The sequence below is a fragment of the Colias croceus genome, chromosome 22 (assembly GCF_905220415.1).
Source record: "Colias croceus chromosome 22, ilColCroc2.1".
In the NCBI taxonomy this organism is placed as follows: domain Eukaryota; kingdom Metazoa; phylum Arthropoda; class Insecta; order Lepidoptera; family Pieridae; genus Colias; species Colias croceus.
The window spans coordinates 8,471,987-8,498,891 of NC_059558.1; the positions used below are offsets into that span (position 1 = coordinate 8,471,987).

A 26,905-nucleotide genomic window follows, 5' to 3' on the forward strand; every position below is an offset into this window, starting at 1 on the left:
TATAAGGGTTCTGTTTTTTCCTTTTGTGTTTTAACTTTTAATATGATTGGGGCTAAGTACTTTATTTTAATTTAGTAATTTATCTTTCTAAGTATAAATAAAATAATATGATGTGCTGATAATATGATTGTTTCTATCATGAAATATACAAAACATGTCTATGTTAATGGAAAATTAAAATAATTTTAATTGCTGGCATTTTCATTTTAATTTTCCATCCCATCAACATTCCGAAAATTCCGGAATTATCAACAAGCATCAGGCAACTAATTAAAATCTTCATTAAGTGTATTATGAAAAGAAAATCGATCTAAAGCCATTGTAGAAATTATGAATATTATAATTACTGTTTTGCATATATATCGTATGAGCGCTCTCTGAACTAGTTCGTATGGATGTGGAAATTAGGTTTACGAATATAATAGAGGTATGGATAAGGCAAAAGTGTGGAAAGTGATCGATATTTCAATTAAACTGTGATACGAGTGACTGAGAATAGGATTAAAATCTATATTAGCTGATTCGGTTAACGTTGATCTGCCAGACTACTTTTATCACGTAGCGGTACAGCATATACTTTACCTTTTTTCATACTTAGCATATCCGTTTTGAAAGTGTTGGACGACAAACACATTGGCACGAGGTTCTCATCAAAGATGTGTAAAATATATTATAACTTTCAAGCGATTTAAATTCCACTGAATTTAATTTTTTTTATTCATATATTGATGATTTGTTTTAAATATTATATTATATTGTATAAGATAATATTATGTATTTCTCGTGTAGATTTGTGCAATGGAGCAGATGAATTTCACATCTGTCTCACTGATCAATTCTATTTATAATATAGGTCGTTTAATATAAGCGATTCGGCTAGTTCAATTGATGCGATCAATTTTGTACTCGTCGCGCGAAATATCCATAAAGACTTATTAATTTCAATTATAAACCCAAGTGCCCTTCATTTCTGTCAGTCCTATAATTAATTGAGACAGAAGATAAAACACGACGTGGGAGCAAGCGGGACCGACAGTGCCACGTGCTATTTTAAAAGGTGACACGTTTTTCTATATAAAAGCCTTCCAAACCACGTGAACATTGTTTTTGCTGACTTTAATTACAAGGGACGCCATTTTGCACGTACCAGCAGAATGGCTGTCACGTGCATCGGTAGTAATAGATTTTTAAACGCTTTTGCAACATGGTTGGAAACGAAAACTTTGTTAAAATTGTTTATAGTTTGCTATCAGATGTTGGGGCTGAAGAATTGATGCAATTTATTGGTATATTGGAATTAATCTTGATTTAAAGACAAGTCCGTCTTTTTGATTTGAAGGCGGATTTTAGAAAACAGCAAATTATAGGTTTATGCATTTAAATATGTCTGAATGATGAAAATAGTAGAGTTCATAATTTATCAGTAAGTATTAAGTTATTTTTTGCACCTAGAATGAGACAATTATTGATTCGTAACACTTTATAATGGGTATATTCCTGAAAAAATACCAACCAACCATGGATTTGCCTCTTGAGCGTTAACATGGAAGTAAAATATATTTAAAAGTTTGCGAATATACTCTAGTAGTTAGTGTACAGTTACATGATTGTATAAGATCTAAAAAATCTTTACGTTGATATGCAAAATGCAATTTACATTAAACCAAACAAAACTCAAAACATTCTATCAAATGAGTGTTATACGCACTTAACAATATCGTAACAGACCTTATAATAGCATGCAATAAAAAGCCTTGTTCCAAATACAATAGTAAAAACTCAACAAGTCATTAACCGACCTACCCCATAGGTATACCGTTAATGAAATAAGCGATATAATTTAAAGTGTCAACAGAATAACACACGCGAATAACTTTTCACCATAATTTATCACTTTTAAAACTAGCTTTGTACACGCGAACCTGTGTGTTTAGGCTGAATTTGATGGTTTTGTATAAGGGCTATAAAATTTACACTAAGTTAAGTAGGTGAAGGTATTGAGGACTTTCTAGAAGCTGGTTAAACCAATGGGTTAAACTGTGTTTTTAAGCCAAGGTGGCAAAGGTTGTTTTTTGTTTTTTAATCTATAATGTTATTTTATTTACATGCGAAAATTTGTATATATTTGTAACTTAATCTCGCCAAAATACTGAAGGAATTTTTATCAAATTTGTATGATAAGTTAACCAAATTGCCAGTGCTCATATAACAAAGTAATAGATATCCATACTAATATTATAAATGTGAAAGTAACTCTGTCTGTCTGTCTGTTACTCAATCACGCCTAAACTACTGAACGGATATATTTTGATACCCGAGAAAGGACATAGGCTACTTTTTGTCCCGGGAAAATGACGCAATCCCGGAAATCCCACGGGAACGGGAATTATGCGGGTTTTCCTTTGAAAACGAGGGCGAAGCCGCGGGCGGAAAGCTAGTGCTAAATAAATATTAGTTCTTGTGATTTTAAACGGTCTGTTACGCATCTAAAATTCAGTTCTACTTTTCTTTAAATCGATTTCCTAATTTTTCTTATAAGCTAAGCTAATACAAGTGACTTTTGCACGAGCTCTATTAACGAGTTTCTCAATAGAAGCATTATTTTAGAAATATTTTAAGGCTTATTCGAAAATTTGTAAGTCAAAATAAAGAAAATAAAATGGAGTATGACTTAGAATTTTAATTATTTTCCAACCGTAGAAATTTAATAAAAATAAATAGATATTTCTAATTTAATAGTGTTAAAATGGATTGCGACGATTAAATAATAGTTCTTATTGATTTTAGACGGATTGGAATATCGATCGACGGGAATTAAACTTTGAAATACTTTTCGAAGTGGCAAAGTAATTAATCCAAGCAAATGGATAGCAAACAATAACTGAAATCTCAGTTGAAACATCGATTGTTTGAAAGTCATACAATAGTTTCTAGTCTGGATGAGAACGTTTGGTCTAGACTTAATTGGAACATGCATTTTACGATTTCTAGATCTGTGGTTTGTTTTAGATGTAATTTCTGCTAGTGATTGATTTTGGTCTGCTAAATTTGTATAGTTATTGTAGTATTATGTTTTTATTTGTAGTGTGTTCCAGCCAAATTGTGAAAATTCTCAAGAAGACTGTATGCAATGTTTCTATGTTAGAAAATATACGATATTTACATAAAACTGAATTAAATTCAGAAATGATGTATTGCAACTTAACCGAATTAATTAGTAATGTCAAAAACTGAAATTTAGTATTTTCTTCTATTTGGTTTTGTCGTTTGCGTGTGTATTATAATAAAAAAATAACAGATTTTAATGGATTTAAAAAGGTTTTTATACAAGTAACGGCTCAGTCCAAACCTGGTTAGGTTAGGTTACTAACGCTCTCTGTAAAGTATTTAAAATGTCGGAATGAAGAATGTAACAAATGAATCGCGTTTTAAATCGGCTGAAACCTCATTAACAACTACGTAATACTATAATTTTAATTTTACTAACTAAGAAATATTCTAATTCTTATACTAGACGTAATTGTAGAGTAAAAAAGTATCTACCTATAATTTTTTTTTTATATAAAATAGCCAGGCATTTTGTTGCACCATTACCTGATGGTAAGTCGTGATGTAGTCTATGAAAGAGCATGCCTGCCTGGATAAAAGAACCTATTCACTCTTGCCTCGAATAGAAGTAAATCGGTTACGGCAATTGAAAAATAAAAAAATAATGCTTTTAGTATTTACTAGTAAGTATGTTACGGATAACAATTTTTCGATTACAATCACGCTAGATAGATTACAATCTAACTATGTTTACAATTTAACGGTAACACACCAATCTCCAGATCAAACGTATTTAGAGTCCCACTTAAGAAGTTACTGATTGATCGCAAATAGTTGTTGAGGTCCCGATCGCAAACGAGAGGTCCTTCGAGACCCTACTAACACTACAGATTTGAATTCAATCATGTTTGTCACAATTTTTTGGGTATCAAGTTATTTATTGGTAAAATATACAGAAATACATGATTAAAATTGATTTTATTAATTGCAATAATGTAAACAATTTATTACGACGGTTATAAATAAAGAATATCAAGGTTCCAGAAAATTGGTATGTAGGTGTTGGACCTACCTGTCATTTTTGCAGTATGTTCTACGCTGCTGTAATACATGTTATGGTATGGAAATACATGTTATGGTATGGAAATACATGTTATGGTATGGAAAACCATGAAATTGGGCATATGATATATAACATAGTTGAAGATTCTATCAAAAATTGGCTATTTCAATTCTTAACTACATATACTACTATAATATAACAACGAAATAACAAATTTTCACAAGGAATTACCACCAATTATAACTTCACCTCACAAACATACGCATGACGCAGTTTATTTACCAGGGGTTTACCAAGATGTCTTGTCCGTATTATTCCAAGTGTGGAAAAAATACCAGACCTATGTAGATCGTCTAGCGCCATAACCTTTGCACACTAGAAATAATACTGCTTTAAGACGCTAACCCCCCCTTCCTATACAAAATATTTATATTAGATTCAAAGTATGTACGCTATGTTGTGTATGTGCAGTAATATAAGCAAGTTTAGAGTGTGAAGGGGAATGTCACGCGTTCCAGGAATGCGGTGCGTGTGAGACCTTACCACAATATATTAAAGGTATTTTCACTTTTATAAGGTAGATATTTTATCGTGCTTTGCTTTGTGAGATTTAGGTCTTTGAACTATAATATAGCGGAAAATATTCTATGTGCCAAAAAAGTATGGAATATTTTTGGGATATATTTTTATCTATAATAGGTACCAGCTACTTTTTTAATGTTTATTTAAAAATGGTTGTATTGGATTATTACTATAATTATAAAGCTGTATGGTTCCTTGCATTTGTAAATTCCATCCATATTTCACGATTCCATTTGTGTTTTATTATATTTTATTGATAAGGAGATTTGAATTGTCAAAATAAGAGAAAACAAATTACGAATGTAAATCTAATATATAAAAATCAATGCCACTTTTCGTTGTAATTCCATAACTCGAGAACGGCTGAACCGATTTCGATAATTCTTTTTTTATTATATTCCTTGAAGTACGAGGATGGTTCTTATGTAGAGAAAACGTTAATATGTACCACGGGCGAAGCCGGGGCGGACCGCTAGTTAAAGATAAATAAAACACTAGTTAATTTATTTTACTTGAATTTAAATAATTTACGGTTTTATCAAGGGAAAACTTCTAAGATGTGCTTTTGCTTGAGTAGTTGTAAAAGGCGTTTCGTTTTAAGACTCGATTAGTTTGTTGCCTAGAGAAAGATTTACACTACATAATAAATAAATCGAATATACCGGTCCTATCTAACGAAAATTCTATTTTAAGAATGTATTTCCGACAAATATTCCTTAGAGATGATGTAAAATCAATTAGAAACTAGGTACCTATTGGTTTTGTCTTGTTGTTGTTAATAAATGTTTCATAGTATTTATTACTGAAATGAATAAGTATTTAGCTGAGTCGATTCCTGTGATGATAATCTATACATATAATAAATCTGTAGAAGGGTCAATTCTGTACATTGAAAATATTGAAAAAATAAATAGCACCCCCTGTGTTACTGGATCGATACCAAGCCCAAATATGTGATTAAAAAGATTTTTGTCTGTCTGTCTGTCTGTATGTTCAGGCATCACGTGAAATCTAACGGTTCGATTTCGATGAAACTTGGTATAATTATACCTTATTATCCTGGGCATAAAATAGGATACTTTTTATCCCGGAAAAATACGTAAAAAAAATAAATCTTAATTTTTCTTAATTTTTCCGCGCGGACGGAGTCGCGGGCGGAAGCTAGTATTAGAAATAATAGTATAGATTTAATGAACTGGCTGATTGAAGCTGGTTGATCAAAATTAATGAAACATGTGATGTTTAGTTTTATAGCATTCAAATGCTTTTTTTCAATTCTTTAAAAAAAATCTCTAAATATGTATAATTCAAGCAGGTTTAAAATTATATTTCTTTTGTTAGCATCATTAAGTTCGCTACCTATAGTCACGGGTTTCTCTATTAGTAATTACATAGAACACAATAATATCATAACAATGAATGAGCCAATTTCGCAAGACTACATTAATTATTAGACTTATATAATTAAATACACCTTGTTTGTTTGTACCCGGTAATTATTCTATTTATGGAAACAATTGTGAGCCGTGTTGACACAGAATATTGAGACAATTTTATTTATTCATTTAGTTGGGTATAATCATAGGATATAATATTATTAATACGGTTTATTAAGAAAATAAGTAAGGCCTTATGTATATAGAATGCGAAAAATCTTGTGAGCTAATTTCTAAAGATATGTATAAACTATTGCTTTATATTTTATAGGTCTATTCAGGATTTTTGTTCAATATATTTATTACTAGATTTCCGCCCGCGGCTTCGCCCGCGTTTTCAAAGGAAAACCCACATAGTTCCCGTTCCCGTAGGATTTCCGGGATAAAACCTATCCTATGTGTTATTCTGATGTATAAGCTATATTGTGGTAAGGATTCATTCAAATCCATTCAGTAGTTTTTACGTGAAAGAGTAACAAACATCCATACATCCATATATCCATACTTACAAACTTTCGCCTTTATAATATTAGTAGGATTTTTATACTTGAACTTTTGAATTTCATATTTTTGCTCTATAATTCTATGTAATTGTGAAATATCTTTTGTATTGTGTCTCCAACAACATTAATTATCTACTATCAATCAAACCATTTGCGTTATAAAACTACAAATAAATTCAAATACATAAAACATAGCTCTCGTTTCGGCACAGTCGGTTGATAATAATAATCTTATATCAAATACATACTACATAATTGCGAAGCATCACGTTTCCAAAATTGATCTCAAAACGAGTTTGTGCACGTGGCCAATGCATGTGATTGCAACAAATGTTATAGGAAATAACATAACATAATATAAATATTAATATATATATTTTACATTTTATTATTTTTATTTTACGAATACTAGGTTTGATGAATGTTTTCATTAGCTTGGTAAGTAAGTGAAGTCCCATGTCCCCTAGTGGGGTAAGGGGAAGATGCATTATACATCTGTTTCACTGATCGATTTTCTTTAGGGAAAAGTAGGTGATGAACCTGCCAGACCGAGACATTTTTTTTCATCGTCTCCACCGGGAATCAAACCCAGGACCCTTCGAGCTCTACGCTCATGCGTTAACCACTGTACCAAGGAGGCAGTAAAAAAAAATTAGTTTGGTAACTGGAAACTTAATCTATTTCGTTCTTCCAGGATTTAATGTATGTCTTTGTACACTTTTTACGTGAAAATAAACATACAAAAAAACGTACTGTATTTTTTATAGTATTTTATTATAGAGACAAACGTATATTTTTAATATAAAAAGAGTGTGTGCCGAGCACACGACGTGGCAGAAGTGAAACTTCTTTCAAATCATCACCTTACTCCATGACGTGATGATATTGCCATGATGCGACATAGAAATTAAACTGCCAACGCCTAAAGAAGTTTCACTTCAAAAATAAAAGCTACACATAAACAAAGATTTTATGATTTGAATGGGAAAAAGAATAAAATAATGAATTACTTTTTATAAATTCCTCGTAGGTAAGTACCTACATATACTTACTATACAATAATTAAAATTTATTTTCATAATCGGTAAATGATGTTCGTTAGCTAATCAAATATAAAAATCTATAACTTGCTAAATTCTGCATTTTTATGAGTAGTAATAAATAAAATTATACGGGTACGTGTGCGATTAATATCTTATAACTATGTAGGTGTATAAGTAAAGATTATATTAGATTTATATGGTTAAGGGTTTATCGGTACAATAATATTCTTATAAATAATGAATACAATAATATTTATATATTATGATTTCCGTAAATTTCAAGCCAAAAATAAACTTTATTTGATATTTTATCATTGATTATATTAGCTGATGAACGATCAATCAAGACACATATAAGTTTTAAATTTTATTTGTTTTCAAAAGTAATAATTATTCTTGTTGTCTACTTTTAATAACATTTTTGGCACATCAAAACTGGTTTCGCCAACCGGTAGTTAAGCGGCGCGAGACGGCGTACAGTTTGACAAAAAATGGCAAAATTATTATAAATATGAATATATTAGTATTTTATATTTTATCCAAAAGTCTCAATGCATAAATATTCATATGAATGTTTTTCTATAAACTTAACACATACAAAGCAAACCTTTTAAACGACCAAAGATTTTTTAGGCTTTTGAATATTTTTAACCCTGAGCCCCAAGCGGCCCGATCGGTCCACGACACAATAGAAAATCTATTGTGTCTGTGATTCCGGGGCCTGAGTTATTAAATGTGAAATGTGTGTTAAAATTAATTATAATATTATCAGGCATATCAGTATATCATTCAACGATTTACAGAACTAAATTATTATGAACTAAATTTAAAAAACATCATACCAACTAATGCAGATACTTTTGTACATACAAGATTTAGACACGCGGCAGCGTGTCAAGCCGAGTTCAAGCGAAGAGAACTGGCGAGCAGCAGCCGTGTGTATATTTACACGAACCATTTCGAGCCACTTTTCACCCCCTTATAACTCGAAAACTATTAAGTTAAATAAACCAAATTTGGTACATATCAAGAGGACCTCAAGATAAACAAGAACCTTAAATTTCATAAATACAGATTAAACAGTGGCGTAGATATTAATATCCAAAAATCGCAATTTTTAAGACTGACTGACTTATAGATATATACAAAACCTAACCCACTTCCAGATGACCTAGAAAGTTCAAATTTTGTAATCAACTAGGTAATAGTGAGTGTACAAAGGAAAAAATCAGAAAATACTGAATTTATCTGTATTTATTTTTTTTTTTCAATGACATTAATTTTGTTTGTATGGAAAAATGGAAAAGTTTATAAAAATAGAAAATATTATATTCACCATAATAGTGTTAAAATATAGATCAAAACTAATCAGTGGCCGAAAAAAAATTTGAAATCCATCAATAAATGACTGAGATATAGATTATTGAAGTTTACGTATTTTAGCACGAAACATCTGTGGATTCGATGCGCCTCTGACATCACACTCACTCGCGCTAGTATCGCTAGGGCAGATTACTTCGATTGCATGATTTCTTTATTCAAAACTGTTATTAAACGTACAATAAAAGAAAATTGTAACAAAAATTTTACATTATATTCACATTTATTTATTCTTTATTTATGAGTGTTTAGTTCAGTTTTAATTTCAGTGTAATGGAAGAAGGCTTATCGTCGAAGGTCGAAATAATTTAATTTGCGTAATATGTATTAATATTAATATAAGTGAAACATCTCTAAGCGCGTTTAGAGTAAAATTTCAAGATCGCGTCATGGCAATACCGTCACGTCATGGACTAAGGCGATGATTCTTCTACAACGATCTTTTCATCTTGGTAATAGTGTGTGTACAAATTCACGCTGCGTGTTTAGAAAATCATGTTTTTTTTTAAACAGAAAACGAGTTTAAAAAATTGCAGATAATGACAGGGCAATGTGCGCTGACATTCATAACATACAAGAAAATATAGAAAATAATACTAAACAAACCATACAGAGAAACCGCAAGAAAATAGTATATATAAAAAGTATTATATTCATAAAATAAATCAAATTTGCAGAGTAATTTTCTGTACAAAAAGTAATGATATCCCACCAAAAACATAAATGTAAAAATTGGAGCCGAGTTCAATCGTTGATTTAATTTGTCAAAAAAAGAAATGAGATCTAAATGTGTGCCAAGTTCTGCAGACAGTCCAGAAATTTATTTACAAAGATGTATTAAGTTCTTAGGTGAACTGAAAACTCAATTGTTTTATTTTCCCTTAGAGAACAACGTTTATTCTAAAATTGATTTTTTTTAATTTAAATTATATAATTATTTTCACAAAGCAAACAACTAATGACCTATTGAACCCCATAATTTGATGAGGCTAGTTTTACATACTGTTTATATTTAATGAGGTTCTAAAAACTAGCCAAGTCTATTTAAGTATTTTTAGAAAAAGCGGACGAAGCCGCGGGCGGTAAGTTAGTAATATACATATTAAAGCAAATTTTTATTAAAATTGACCGCCCTTTTCTTGGTTGTATAATACGGAATACTACCTATTTACTAAAATTATTATTCAGTAAGCGCTAAGCCTAATATTTAGTACATTTGTATTGCAAACAAGTACATAGCTATATCGAGATAAACACTGTTCACACATACTTGCGAATTTGGTACTATCAGTATATTTTGTTGAATCATGATTTGTTTAATCTATTATTACTAATAACTAACCTTATATTTTATTTGAATTCTATATTGAGATTTAGTTACCTATAATAAAAGTTCGAAAATTTAATTCTCCTAACAACTTCTAGCTTCGCGTTAGAAAAAAACTAATAATTTTATTATTCTTTCGCGCTCTACATAGATGACATGGCTATTTTTTTCTTACCTCCCCGTTTTTTACTAAAATATACGATTTTTTGTTGGCGTTTTGCATAATTTTATCTAGCATAATTTCTAATTGCTCGATCATTTTTTAGTGTGTGTGTGTGTGTTTTTAAAAATATTATGATGAGTTATTTTTTTTTATTTACGATACATACATAATATTTCATTAGTTATCCCTTTATATAATTAGGTATCAACCCAGTATAATAATAAATAATAATTATGAACTACAAGGGCAAGGAATCACTGGCGCGAACCAAGTTCACAGGTCAATGTACTTAGAGAGGTCACTTGATAACTTATTATCTATACTAATTAATGCATAATATTATTGAGAGGAAATTTTTTTTATGTCATTTGTTTTTTAAAGATTTATTAACTCAAGATTTTAAAATGCAATAGATTCGAAATCTTAATAACTTGTAAGTAATTGTTTGAATATCCTATTGTATTAATTATTGAAATGCTTTTTTTCAGATCTATCCAAAATTATTATATTCATGAGAATCGGTCCAGCCCTTTCTGAGAAGTAACAATGTGACACGAGAATTTGATATAGGTACTTATATAGAAGAGAAGATTCTGTCTTATCTAATAAAAAAAACAATAAATATAACATTAAATTATAATATATTCACCTAATTAAGGGGTGGAAAAGTTCGCTTACTCAACTATGTTATTTTATATTATAATAATTAATACGAATTGTTTTTACACTTCACGTAATTATACATTTTAAAGTAAACCTTGAACTAGACACAAGCCACGACTGTTAAATAACAAGTTTTTATCGTATGTATATGTCGCAGGCAAATTGTATTATTTCGCCGTTTACAAATGCTCGGCATTTTGTAAAATGCTGAGGATTTACTTTTTCCAAAACTCTACGAAAAGACGTACGCGAGCCAACGGAGCCCCACTTCGCGGGGTTCCTATTTCTGTGTAGTTTTAAAAACACGCACCTAACCTAACCCACCCCTTTATCCAAACGAAAAATTTCTGATTTCGAATTCTCGACATATTACAAAATGCCGAGCTTTTGTAAACGGCGAGATTATACAATTTGCCTGCGACATATACATGTGATATATTCTATTTAGTTAATTATTTTGTGGAAAAAATAACATATGGAAAATATGTACTTTTTTGTAATTATTTAACTGTTGTCTATGCTGATCCGTACGCAAAGGCTAAACCAATCCTCGTACTAAGGTTGCCTGGTAGAGATCGCTGTTTTAGCGATAAGGTCGCCTTTTTGTACGTATTTGTATAAATTGTCTGTGTCTTTTCATATTGTTTCCTTGTTAAAAATAAAATGAAAATCTATAATATATATTGAGTAATAAATTATAAGTACTTAGTATGTCTAACAAGACTATGTTATATATCTTTGACTGAGTTTTTTTTTATAACAAACGTTAAAAAAATATTGATTTGGGACCTATTTGTTATAACAAATAAAATTTGTTACCGTTTGAAATGTTCGATTATGTTAAATTCTATTTTTTTGTTTAAAAATCAATGGCAACATACATTTATTATTTATTTAAACGACTTCCGTATAATCCAGCGGTAAACCTGTTAATAAATAGATTAAATATGTACGTATTTCTTCATAATTATAAATTAAACCCTCTCGTTTTTTCTATATTATGACTCCTCAGGAAATTAAAACACATAAATATATTCTTCAAGTTATAGTTTTGTATTCGCGTAAGATAATAATATAGTTAAATATTGAGTACTTAAGTATTTAATACTTATATTTTATCTTACCGGAAGCAAATAAACACGCAACAAATAGGCATACACATTAACGATCATTATTAATCGTTATCTATATTTATATTATTAATTTATTGTAAAGAGGAAAGATATGATTTTTTTGTTTGTTACGATTTATCTCAAAAACCAATTATTGTCCGATTTAAAAAATTCCATCACCATGAGAAAGCCTCGAACATTGTTGGCGCGTCATATTTTTTTCTTCGGGGTCAATCCGGGCGAAACAGATTAAGTATTTATTACCCAGTAGTACCTAGGTATATTATAAGAAGACTTATGTTGCATGTAGATTGTAGATGTAGGAATATTTAATACATTACGGCTCCATATTTTTTGTTATTATCCCTGTTTTTTTGTTTTAGACGAGCAGATTACTAAAAAGTAATTTTACTTATAAAAAACAAGCTTGTCTACTGGTAAGTACATATTATATTAAATTCCAAAACTAAAAAAGTCGAAAATTAACATGTACATAATATATGCAAAGAAGAACGTTGTTGTCTATTTGTTCATTATTTCGAACACTTTACAGCGATTGTGGTCCGTCAAAATTATTTAACTTCAATTATGTACGTAATACTCACATAACATTAACATTTTACATAAATAAATAGCTTTCTAGAACCATAATTAAAATAATTTTATTCCCAGTTCATCAAACACCGCATTATCACCATTACTCATAAACAAACCTGTGGCTGAAGTAGAGCACAAATATGTCAAAGAAAATTTGAAGCGCACGAAAAGCCGCGGGAATATCCTAGTATAATATTATTAAGCTCGAGTAAATCTAAAAACTTTAGGTACTTGAGAGAAAACGCGTTAACAATACGATTCTAAAATAAATTGCATCGAACGGGTCTAAAAGGTCATCGCTTCGTTTATCCAACGTGGAGGTGTCAGCCTTTTTAAGTTCGAGAGCAAAAATAGAAAAATACCGAACAAAAATCTGCAATTTTTCTGCGCTTTAGAGGTTTATAAGTATAGGAACGTGTTCACGTGTGAACTAAATGGATTTGGCTCTACAATATTTTTTAACTCATGTTTTATATTGCGGTTATAATTTTTAATATTTATATCTAGAGATGCCTGTATGGACAACTATTAAAAATGCTCAAACATACGTAGACACATCTTATACATGTTGATACGACCATTAGGTACATGAAATGATCAATCATAAAGTGTGCAAATCTCCGATATAGCCGCGACATAGACACACCAACAAAATAACAAATTAGAACTTAGGTTCTGGAATTTCTCTAGTCCTCAGAATACAAGAAATCTATTCTATCTTAAATACTGAAGAGCGGCTGATTTTTCCTTACATTTTGAAACGAATTTTTATAATTATTTCAACTAAAACTTTTCTGATTAATCTCAAGTGTAGCATAGATTACAAAGTTTTATATTATTCTACTATATAATAGATTCTAGAATTGTAGAAATGATATTTTAACAACGCAAAAATTATTATTACAAGTTCTACAATAAAAAAAATTTAGTAGAATAATAGCATATTAATTACAATATACGCGGATATTAGTTACGTAGTTAATATTAGTACCTTTATACAAGTCATAATAAACAATTTTGCATATACAAGGCATTTTATAATTATTCCATAATCCATAATATAATTATGTAGCTATAATACTACCATGATAAGTACCAATCAATGCACATAATTGTATAAGAAATTCAGATAATATCAATGCAAGAAAATATTTTAAAATATACAAAAAGACAACAAGGAAAAAAGGATGAAAATAAAAATACCTACTTATGTATTAAGTTCATTTATTTAATGATTTCGGGCTTCTGGTCAATTTAACAACATTAGGTACTTTGTTTAGATCAAATTTTTTTTTTTATTAAATGATTTCGGTATTATAATTAAACGTAAAATAATCAACTGATAACAAACGTATTTGCACTACTGCTTCATTAATTATATTAATATTACGATTTAATATTATACAAAACAAATCCTATTATATCTATAGAATATAAGATAACCCCTTGCCTTACTTATTGCAATATTCCAGTCACAAATCTTTAAAAATAATATTAAAAACTAAAATATTTCCTACTATATTCAAGGTATTCAAGACCACTGTCACATAAATGCATACAATATGATATATTTGCGATTTTCCCTCTCAAGCAAACAGGAAGTCTTACGTTAATAAATAAGGAAATAAAATACATTTAAAAACTTATTTTATTATCACAGATTCGTATCCTTACACTATACTAGAGCTATTAATGCATGTATAATTTAAAAAATATCACATAATATTATATGAACTTGCATTTAGTTGTATCATCTGCTGAATTTTAGTAAATAATGATGAACAGTGGGAAAAATCAATTCATTTGTATACCGACTGTATGTGTTGTCGAAATGATTCCACAGAGGATCAGCTACTTGTTTGACCTGAAGCACATTTGGCAAATTATCCACCAACCATTTTATGTCCTTTGGGTCCACTAAATAGTCATTTTTTCCGTACATAATCACCATGGGCACTGTGACACTATTTAAATTATATTTAGGAGGTTCTTGGCAGCCATATTTCTTCAAATTCTTCGCTTTACCGTAATCAAACTTTTGGAATTTATCAGTCATCATGCTCTGCCCGTACCTGGCCATGTTTCTAACGGACGTGCCGGCGGGAAAATGTCCAAACATGACTCTTAAAGTTTCATTCGATATAGAGCCAGGGTGGAAAGAATCGAATAAGCCTTCAGCGGTACCACATACTGGCTCTGATAAGGCACCGACTTGACATATAAAGCCAAGCAGCTCTTGCCCTAACGCACCCTTTGCAAATACCTCTTGAAGACCAGTACTTGTCAAAGCCGTTTCAAAAGTTGAAATTCCTGTACTTACTATTCTATAGATCACAGATTTAGTGTACGTCTGTCTTGCAGCTGGAGCTAATCCGATAAGAAGGTTCACTTTATCACAATAGCCAGGTCTCTCTGAACACATGACGAAAAACGTGCCAGAACCTTGAGAGTATCCGATGTAATTCAACTTCTGGAGCCCCGTGTAATTAAGCACATAATCGATTGTAGCAGGGATGTCGTATAATCCAATTTCATCGACAGAGAAATCCCAAAATTGCGGGTGCTTATCCGGGTTGTAGTGTAAATGCCGGCGAGCGTAGTAGTTGCCGCGCTGGTTTCCAACCCACACGTCGTAGCAGGCATCAGCGAGAAGGTACGCCAGCCCCGCATTAGGTCCTGCATCGAGCCACGCGTCAGAACTCTGCAGCAGGCCATGCATAAGAATCACCGGTGGTTCTCTGATCCTCCCATGGCAATTCCTCCCACGCACAATCCGAAAGATCGTCAACACATAATCGTCTTCTGTAATCACTGTATGCTCTTCAGATATATATCCATATTTTCCCGCTAATTCAGTAAAATTGAGAAGACTATCTTTGGGATAACCTAGAGATTTCTTGGTGTCGTTATTGAATGGCAAGAATTTAAATCGAACCACGTTACCGAGTATAATGGCGACGGATATTAGCAGCACGTTGACCGTAACGTTTGCTTTGGACGCCATCCTATCAACTGACGATATGACTCGTTTAAACTCATATAAAGGATCGAATCGTAAAACATACAAGTATATATATATATACTTACATAATTATGATAAAAGCGACGTATATTATGCTATAAAGACGGGCAAGGTCACGGTCCGATTGGAATTAATAGCAATTGTTTTTATAGTAGCTGTGTTTCTAGATAGAATATTATACCTATCTACTAAAAAGATAAAGATTTATCGGTAATTATAATATTTTTGTATACTTCTTTATTCATAAAAAATATTAAAATGAATTATTAAGGCTTATAATAATTTAGATATTATTCTGTTATTGAACTTGAAAATTGGATGTAATATTTTAAACTGATACTACAAAAAGTAACACGACGAATGAGTAATTAATAATTATTTATGAGCATATTAGTATTCAGCGTTTTAGTATTCCTATACAATTTTCTTTTAATAAATTATATTGTATTCGTTGAGTAATTTATTAACTCCTTAAAAACGAAATTCTCGTGTATTGTGTGTTCTTCGTTATGTACAGAACATCTTAATAAATTGTAAGTAAATATTTATTAAGTCTTATATCTCAGTAGATAAAGACAATATCAAATTGTTTTTATAACATTTAATATACAGTTTCACAGATCTTTGAGGTACTAGCTGTGCCCTGCGGTTTTACCCGCATTGCTCCGTTCCTATATTGGTCTCAACGTGATGATAAATAGCCTATAGCCTTCCTCAATAAGCGGACTATTCAACAGTGTAATAATTTTTCAAAACGAAACCGTGCTTCCTGATATTAGCAGCGTCAAGCAAACAAACTCTTCAGCTCTATAATATACTAGCTGTGCCCCGTGGCCGCGGTTTCACCCGCATTTCTCCGTTCCTTTTGGTCTCAACGTGATGATATATATTTAAAACATAATCGCGTTCAAACAAACAAACTCTTCAGCTTACAACTCTATAATTAGTCTATTTTCAGAGTCCTAAACTAAACTAGAACATAGTTGTAACACTTGACCACTGAACCTCGTTTAAATTAGAACTACTTGTATCGGTTTTATAATTTCCGCATTGTGTCAGTTAAAAAATAACAAAGTGGTTGTGTTGAAAGTTTTGACCGTGATACAGTTTATTGGTAAATCGCATGCCTATTGGAATGTTTACGAAAATGTATCCAATTTTATTATTTTTAAATAGATATTGTTATTACGTCAATACAGTTTTTGTAAGGTTTTTGTACAGTTTTTGTTTCCCGCGGTTTCTCTTATTAATATTTTAGGTTTGCATGTACTGGTTGAAAATCCTATAATATAAACAATAAACAATAAACTTTAAAAAATAAACTATGTATGTATTCATTTTATCACCACCATAAATAAGTAAAGTAAGTACATATTTTCTTTTTTTATAAACGTACTGTTTGTATAAATGTAAAATAAAGTTTTTGACATTTACCATTTTTTATTTTTATCAACATTGGTTTTTTCGAAAAACCAACAAAATAAACGCAAAAACGTACATGATTTATCAATTTTCATATTTATTCAATCATCGTATTCATTTCCAGATTTGGATATAAATATAAAAGTACTCGTACGTATAGATAATAATTTTATGTATGTATGTACTTAATTGGAAATATTTTTGTTGACAACAAAACCTAAAAATAACATCGGGCATTCTACATTTACCTTGAGAAATTAAATAAATATTTTCCGTGGTAGTTCATAAAAATACAACTGGTAAAACCAATAATGTATTTTTTTATTAAAATTATCGTATCAATTTACTTAAATAAAAAAACATTATATTTTTATACTACAAGTCGGCTTTGTGCACTTTTTAAAAAAGCATACATGTTTTTAACAAATATATGTATATACAAATTCGTAAGATTTCAAAAATCTAGTATTGTAACTACATAATATCTTCACGCAAAAACTATATTTTAAATTCACAAGGAAATAAGTCAAAATATACAATCTCAGTAAATACATATTTACCTACATATTATAAACTTCCTTTTAAATATGGGCATGCGCATCCCAAAAAGGTAAATCCTTAGCGAAGGTCAACATTGGTCGTCCAAGTTCACGACCATATTGGTTACCTACGTATGTTCTGATAAATTGTTTTTTTGCCAATTTTGTGGTCAAATATCGAATTATTAAATATTTTTTTTATAACAGATTATTAATGTTCACATTTTAATGGTATTAATATGTTTAACATCCGGTCTTCTTTAGTCGTATTTTAAGTGTTTTATTTGAATGTGTTTAATGTTGTACTATAATAAATAAAAAAAGTATAAGTATTAGTTTTACTATAATTGCTTCTAAGATAAGGAAATATGGAAAGAGAAAGTTGAATTTTGATCCTCTATTAAACCTCTAGCAAAACATTTATTACGTTATTAAACTAATTTAATATAGCCCGATGGACTTTTTAAAGGAAAATTTTGCTTGGAAATATTTATAGGTATGTATTCTTATTTCCTACTTAAGACATGATTGGACAGATATTTTTAGCAGAGTATTTATTTTTCTTATTTTACAAAGTTTTTAATAAAGCTGGCATTTACAAGAATAGGTAGGCGAGTTACATAAAAGAAAATCTTTGTCTTATAGGAAAGATACTCTACTTTAAATATCTCACGGAAGGCGAATATTTAAAAGAATATAATTAATAAAATTAGGTACTAAACCTGTTGTTGGTACATAAATATTTATTACATCCGCTTCATTAAAAACAGTTTATTTATAGTATAATTATAAGATTTAATGTGTATAAACAAGATTAGGGTTGCAAGATATTTTAACATAACGAAGACATAAAAATACTTATGAATTCAAGAAATTATCTACCAATTTTTGTACATTTCTTTGGTCAATAAAAAATGTGACTTTGTGCATTTTTATGTATAACTGTGAGAAATGCGAGGTGAAAATATGTATATCTATTACTAATACAGGGTGTCTCAAAAGAAAGTTTATATTTTGGGGATGAATAAAAAAAAAAGTAAGCGGTGTATTGAAAAAATGTTTATTAATTATCAAAGTGCATAATATGGGAATTTATTTCTTAAAAATAATATCGTCCAAATGCAGTCCATTGCGTTCACGGCACTCATTCTAGAGGAAGGTTTATAATTCACTTTGTTTTAAACGAAGCCGTCCAAGCCGTGAATGGAAAACTAGTAGTTGATAGTTAGATGTTAATGTTATTAAGATAAAAATTGTTAGACATTAATAATTAAAAAATAATGTTTATTATAAATACATAGATTAGATATCAATTTGGTTTAGATTCGAGCTAAATCTCATATGGCAAATGGTGATGTCATATAAAATCCACATAAAATGATTCAGTTTTATGGTCATAGTTGATATCAATCATCTATTTAATAAAGCGAATGTCGAGGTTACCAATTCATCGATTGGATTGTATGGAAAAGATTATTTGTATGTTTGTAGAGGTTAATCTTTGGAACGGAAGAGCCGATTATGATAATTCTTTATAACATTTACTACCTATTGATCTGGGTAATAAGTACATCTTTATAATATTTTTTTCTTTGTTGAATGAGAAAAATTATATTTCTAAATATTATAAAGTATTAAATTTCGAAACTAATCTAATGAATCCGTGACCTAGGGTACAAGTCGTCGCACGGTCTAGTCTAGATTGGTCACCACGCCCCGTCAATTTATTTTCATTCACAATACCGGTATGAAAATATATACCTGTTTGTTATTTGGTCAATGACTTAAAGGAAGAAACTTACTATTCCTCATCAAATGAAATGAAATGAAATGAAATGAAAATGAAATGAAAATGAAATGAAATGAAATGAAATGAAATGAAATGAAATGAAATGAAATGAAATGAAATAAGTTTATTATGGACACATAAAAAAAGATACAATTTAGTTAAGAAAAAAGGAACTTAAAAGATATAAGTACGTATGCCATAATTAGGCCAACCACTCAGTGTGTTATCACTGATTTTCAGTGGCCGCCTTAGGATGTCTTATTGACAGTAGATGTATTTCCGTTCAGACCCAAGATCATTAAGTAACTTACTTACTTAATGATCCAAGGTTCAGACTAAGGTATCCAACAATATGCAAGTAAAAATATAATTGAATCGATATATATACTTTATAAATACATAATATAATAAGTAAATGAATAATATATATATATATATATATTGTGTAATATTAAATTAAATTTGTGCACATAAAATTCAATATACATAAATAAAAGTCAGCAATATAATATATTCAGATATTGATACATACACATTTATATTTATATGAAATTTGTAAAAGTGAGTGTATTTTGACAAAAAGAAAATTAATCAATAAAGGACAGTTTGATGGGGTTAAAATTTCTGATTGCGCTTTTGAATGTCAAGAAGATAAGACTTCAGTTTGTTTTTAAAAGAGAATACGCTTTGTTGGGAACGAATAGGCGGCGGTAGGTCGTTCCAGCATTTTGAAGCTTGATATCTAAAACTCCCCCTAAATGCGGATGTTCTGTGAAGAGGTATTTCTAATAAAGAAGTTGCGTGACGAGTCTGGTAGGCTGTATTATGATCCGCCAGCCATTTCAGTTTGTCGTACAAATACACAGGCACTCTGTACTTTAAAACATTAAATAGAAGCGTGGCCAGATGCACGTGGGTACGGTACTCCATTTTTAGAGAATTGTTATTCGACAAAAATGGTGTTACATGATCACGGTAGGGTATTTCATAACAAAAACGGGCACAGGCGTTTTGCACCCGTTGCGCAATTTTTTTCGTGGATGTAAGCAACCTAGGTCCAACTACCGTATCAGCATAATTAAATTTGGATAATATAAGTGATTCACATAGCAATTTTCTAACATTAACACTTAATGAATGTCTAATACGATAGAGCAGTTTTAGCCGATAGAAACAATTTTTTGATATGTTTAAGATATGCTTGTTGAATCTCAAACCATCAAGGAGGAATGATTTGATTTTCTGTTTGTTTGTTAAGATATAACACAATAATTGCTTGGCAGTTTTTTTTACAGTAAAAACTACACCCAGACAAGCATGGATTATATTTTTGAAGCGAAAACTTCCTTAACCGCGTTGATAAATTTTTGGTATAGGAAAATCTTACAGCCTCGCATTCTCAAAGAAATCAGCAGTTCTTTACTGCGTACTATTTTTCCCGTTCAGTGCGAACGAAGCCGGGACAAACAGTTAGAAAAGAATAAAGTTATTTTTATATTGAATACTTTGCTTTGGATGTCTTTCTTATTATTTGCAAAAATAAATGTATTCCCTTTCTTCTTTTACTCTTACGAAGGGCTATAACTTACCTATAGGCTATATACGAATGTCTTTTAATCCTGCAAAAAAGCTGATCTTGACTCCAAAGCCACAAGCAGCAGGGATCGTTTTATACGCATTTACGGCACTTGCCCAATTACTTTGCTTTTATATCTTTTTTATATCTGAGATAGGGACTCGGATACACCCTTGTGTGGAATGTTCTGGTTTCTTTTTGTAGGGACTGCGAGTAATTGTATGATTGTCTTAAATGGATATTATATATATGACTTAACAAGACAATAGGATTTTCATTTTCAGGGAGAAACCGCCGGTTGCAATAAGTATTTAGAAAATTAAGACAGTTGATAAGACTTTATTTTTTTTATGTCAGAGCAAGCAAAGGGGCAGGTGGGCAACTTGATGTTAAGTGTTACAAGTGTTAAGGAATCTGATTAATTTTCATGATAATACAGACAAAATTAAAGTACAAAAAATATGTTGTCACCATTTTAAATTAAGTATGACGTGAAATAGCTCGTTTACATAAAAAGTAGTCTTTTTCCTATTAATAATAATGGTGTGTAATAAAGCGTTTTCATTCATTCATTCATTCATGCACACTAAAACCATAACCTCTTTCCGCAGTCGGTTAACAAGGTAACACTGGAAGTCCCAGTCATTTCGAACAGAAATCTTGCAAATTAATATTTTTATATTGCCTCGTAAAGGTAAGAGCTTTTACGTAAGTACGCGTGTCGCGTAACGCGGTTTAGAGCACGGCTGACTAAATTAACTTTTTAGGGTTCTTTTCATATGATTTTTAATACCTCTAAAACCTAGTATTTATTGTCAATTTATGCGTGTATGTAAAAGCATAATAAAATTTTGGGTTAACGATTTTTTATAATAAATCGTATATATCTTTTTAACAATACTTATTCCCCTTTTTAGACAGAAAGCCTCAGTCATAAAGCTAAACTATTTATGACGGCATTTTCGCTAATGTGAGTGAGCGCATAAGAGCGGTAATTAAGACTACTTTTATGAAAAAAATAATCTAGATCATACATTCAATTAAATGGACAAAGGCGAGGCAGTAGAACATGAACTTCTTATTTCATTTAAGTATATAAAATGTCTTCAGATAAAGATATTGTCGCGAAGAATACATTTAACTAGTATTAAATTTTAACTCGGCATGAATCAAAGCAAATAAAACTTTATCCTCCCAGACATAGAATCCAATATTCACCACTGCATCAATTAGTTTCAACTGCAAGAAGATTTAAGCTCTCCCACCCAGATAGTACGTATCAATTTGAAATACAGGCACACGGTAATAATCCTTAGCTGTACAGAGATAAGGGTCATGCTTGAGTGTCGTGTTAAGTTCAAGTAATTTATTTAGGGGTGGATTCGTGTTAATACAGATTAGGGATACATTAAGACTGTGTGTTATATAGAATCCACCTAAGCCTTCTGTTTTATGCTCATTTAGAATGTTTTTGATAGATAAATTAATAAACTATTTGGATAGATATATTCACGATATATTAATAAAATGCTGTGTGTCGGCAAATCTAAGCGTGGATTACGCTGTGTTTAAATAAAAATATGTTTTATTTTATGGAAGTTATTTTATTTGAGAAGTTTTAGAAACCGTAAATTAATTAAATCTATTGAGAAAAAGATATCAGATAATATTTCATAATAGATTTATAATTAAATAAAAACTATACATAGTCATTTTTTGTATTATTTTCAACATAATAAATAATGTATTCAAAATAGGTATGTGCTTACAAATAAGAACATTTTCGTGGTAAATTTTTCTATAGGTAAAAGTCAAACAAAATTCTATAATTTTTTTTTGCAATTCATGTCTATTGAGTGTTGTTATTATTTTAAAATCACGCAAAGTTGAAACAAAAACTGTAGTTTTTGTTTAACATAATATTATAATTTAAATTACAAGCGAATTTTTTTCCGAAGTAACACGTATGCGTCAAATTAGCCATAGAAAAAATCTTAGAGAAAAAATACTGTTTGAAATATTCTCTGAATACGATGTTTATATGTATGTATGGAATATTTATAAAAAAAACAATTAATATTTTTGTAATTTGTTACTGTCACTTTCTTCCCTCTACTAAATACTCTAGCTGAAGATGTCGAATGTGGATAATATAATATGTAACATTGAGTATAATATAATATGGCAGTAAAAAATATTATAAGCATTAACACCATTTTATTATAGTAAGTTTTTTAATATCTCAAAAACGTAAGACAAGTAAGCTTATTCTGCCAAGATATATATCATTAATCTTAATTTTGTGGGTACACGTACAGGTTACAGGGATAATGATAAGTTGGTATTTCTTTAGTTTATTCTTAAAATATTCCTAATTATCCCAAATTAATAGATATTAAATATCGGTAGCCGACTTTTTTTTAATTATTTAGTTTTTTTCTTCTCCTCACAGTTAGACCTAGCCTTGCTTTTTATTAAAAAATATATATTAGTACTGGCCAGTTTTTTTTTTCTTTTTAGCATCCCCTGCTATAGATACACATCCCGCCACAGACCGGCTGACCCAGTTCCCTCAATCGATACGGGGTCAACGACCCGCCGACGCCCCAATGCTGACTTGCACAAATTAATAGCTACACGTGATTGATATGGTGTTTGTGTGTGTGTGTGGGTGTGTGTGTAAATTAGTCGGTAAATGTGATTGATACGGTAGGCAAATGTGATTGATATTGCTTGTGTGTGTGTGTTTGTACACAAATTAATACTTAAATGTGATTCGGCATGTGTGTGTAATGTGTGAGAGTGCTGATTATTACGCGGGTGTGTGTGTCAATGTGATCAATCATGTATTGTGTTTGTGTGATTGTTGCACAAATTAGAAGGTAAATGTGTTAGATACGGTGTGTATGTGTCAGTGTTGTGCGTTTGTGCGTTGTGATTGATATGTGATTGATTCTTATTTGTGAGATTGGTGCAAAGTTGTGTTGTGCACGAATTAATAGATAAATGTGTTCGGTAGGTATGGTGTTTTTTGTAGTAGAAGATATTATGTATGTATAATATTATATACGTACAGTTACTTACATATTTTGTAAAATTAAATTGTAATACTGAAATGATTTAAAAGAGCAACTATGGAGTTTCTTGCCGATTCTTCTCCATAGATACTGCTATCCCAATCGGTGGTAAATGTTAAAAATATGTATTGACGTTTCAAAAGTGCTTCTCGAAGAAGTCTTATTGAATAAATAAATGTTTGAGTTTGAGTTTGAAGATCATATTATCGTAACTTTGGTATTTTTCAGCTGTCTCTAAAATGTTTAACTATTAAGTGAAAAAGAACTTTCAAGACATCCGCTGTATTTCCTTTGAGAGCAGAATGTAACAAAAATACTTACATATTATATAGAAAAACATAACCCGCCTTCTGGTGTAATTGGTTAAAACTTAAAATTAATCACACATCGTTGAACGACCCCTTATCATTTGTTAAACTAACATTCATCCCAGTGACAATTCGAACAATGGACATCTAGGCTACCTAGCTCTAATTTTAGATCTAGCTTTTAGCTTCCAAGCCTAATGTGGATAGAAATAAATATAACATGCATAATTAATAATTCTGATCTTATCTATTAGAAAGCAAATACTAATTGAAATCTTTTAGTAATTTACTGCAAATTAGATGTCTTGAAATATGACTAAACTTCGGCAAGGTAGAAAATAATTATATTAATTCTGCACAATAAACGAAACCACCTTGAAATTGTCAGAAACAGACTATTTAAATAGGTCTATACAGGAAGGAAGCTTTCAAATAAAAAGTTATCATCAAAATCGGTTCACCCTGCCGAAAGTTCTGTGGTAAACAAGCCAAGAAATACTGTCGACTGTGAACCGCCTTCTTTTTTTGAAGTCGGTCGAGAACATAGTGTCGCTGTAAATATACTCAAATATAAAGAATAAAGAGTCGCATTATAAAATCATTATAGTAATTGAAATGAAAAAAACTTTTGCACAAAAAATAAGGAAGCGTTATTTTATTCGCATATTATTATTCTGTTTGTTATATTTAAGCAACAAAAAAATATATCTTTAATGTTTTTTTAGACTAAACAGTTTTTAAAACGTTCTTTATTTATAAGAACAAATAAAAATTAGTTTGAAGGAATATTAATTGTTTGTTTCATTCAATAGGTTCGCCAACACTCATAATACAAACTAGCTCATTGAACTATTTCTCTTTCATATATAAAATTTCATCCTATATCACCCCTTTAACCCTAGAAAGATAGTCTGCGTCAAAATGACTCCTGCGTTTTCGATATATAGCTGTATCTTTTTAAATGTCGCGAATCCATAACTGTGCTTATAGGACATTTCATAAGTCACTGAGAGCTACCCTATGGTATACGTGTCAATAAAGTTAGAGTAACCGATTTTGAAATATAACGACTACGTGAGTCAAAATTACGCATGATTATCTTTGTCCGTGACTTTTAAGATTTTGACTTCTATGGTAGTTTGAATATTTTTTAGCTTATTATTACTGTATATTGTGACTTATGTTAAAATTTTATTTTTATACATATTGAAGCAAATATAGAAAACAATTGGGGATAGAAAATTTTAAGAATATTGTATACTAGCCGTTCTTATGCAAAGCGATGAAGATGACGAGTAAAGTGACACAGAAGAATTTATATGGGAGTAAATAATCATACCCAATACCAGGCTTTGCAGCGTGACATTGAGTCTGTTTTGGAATGGGGTGTAGAAAACCGCTTATATTTTAATATTGGTAAATGCAAAATAATGAGCTACTCGAGGTCTCGAATGCCAATCGATTACACATATTATTTAGGTGGACAGTGTCTACAGCGCGTTACAACAATTAAAGATCTAGGAGTTACTTTTTCTTCTCGGTTACAATTTAAGGAGCATATCGTTAATATATGCAATAAGTCTTTTAAAACGCTCGGTTTTATAATTCGAACTGGCAATAATTTTTCTGACATAAAATGTACTATTTCTCTTTACCAGGCATACGTTCGAAGTTGCTTAGAATATAATTGTATTATCTGGGATTCACATGAAAAAAAATATATCCTTATGTTAGAAAAAATCCAAAAGAAGTTTTGTAGATATGTATTTAGACAAATGTATGGATACTATCCATACATGTACCCATCTCTGTATGTGTACGGTATGACAGGCTTTTTCAGTCTGGAATCGAGGCGAAAATACATTTTACTAGTACACGTTTATCAGGTGCTAAATGGTGGTATAGATAACCCATTTAGTCTTGAACGAATTTCTTTTAAAATTCCTCCAAAGTTCATTTATAGTGTAGCGGCTCCTTCTGGGTTGGGACTACGTCGGGGTCGTGATTTCCTTGCCGTCCAGCAAGGTGTAAGAACTGTGTCTGGCCGTAACGCCCCCTTGGTGCGCTCGGTAAAATTGGTAAACGACTTGCTCGCTCTGCTACCCGAGACAGATTTATTTAATACGTCCTTAAATACGTTTAAATCGAATGTTTTTAAATTCTTAAGTCGATGATTAATGAAAATTGTAAACTTATCCTATTTTAATATTTTATTTTAAACTAAACATGTAATGCTTTGGGTTTTACACCTGTTA

The 26,905-nt window shown here is 30.5% G+C and overlaps 2 protein-coding genes across 2 annotated transcripts in view; both read right to left on the reverse strand.

Moving 5' to 3' along the window:
* The window catches only part of LOC123701819, a 143,732-nt gene that overhangs the window by 29,718 nt on the left and 87,109 nt on the right, over window positions 1-26,905 (reverse strand). The window lies entirely within an intron of this gene.
* Window positions 14,155-15,936, reverse strand: LOC123701820 (gastric triacylglycerol lipase-like). The gene has a single exon (XM_045649387.1). It carries the CDS (start codon window positions 15,919-15,921, stop codon window positions 14,668-14,670), a length of 1,254 nt encoding a protein of 417 aa, XP_045505343.1. The 5' UTR covers window positions 15,922-15,936; the 3' UTR covers window positions 14,155-14,667.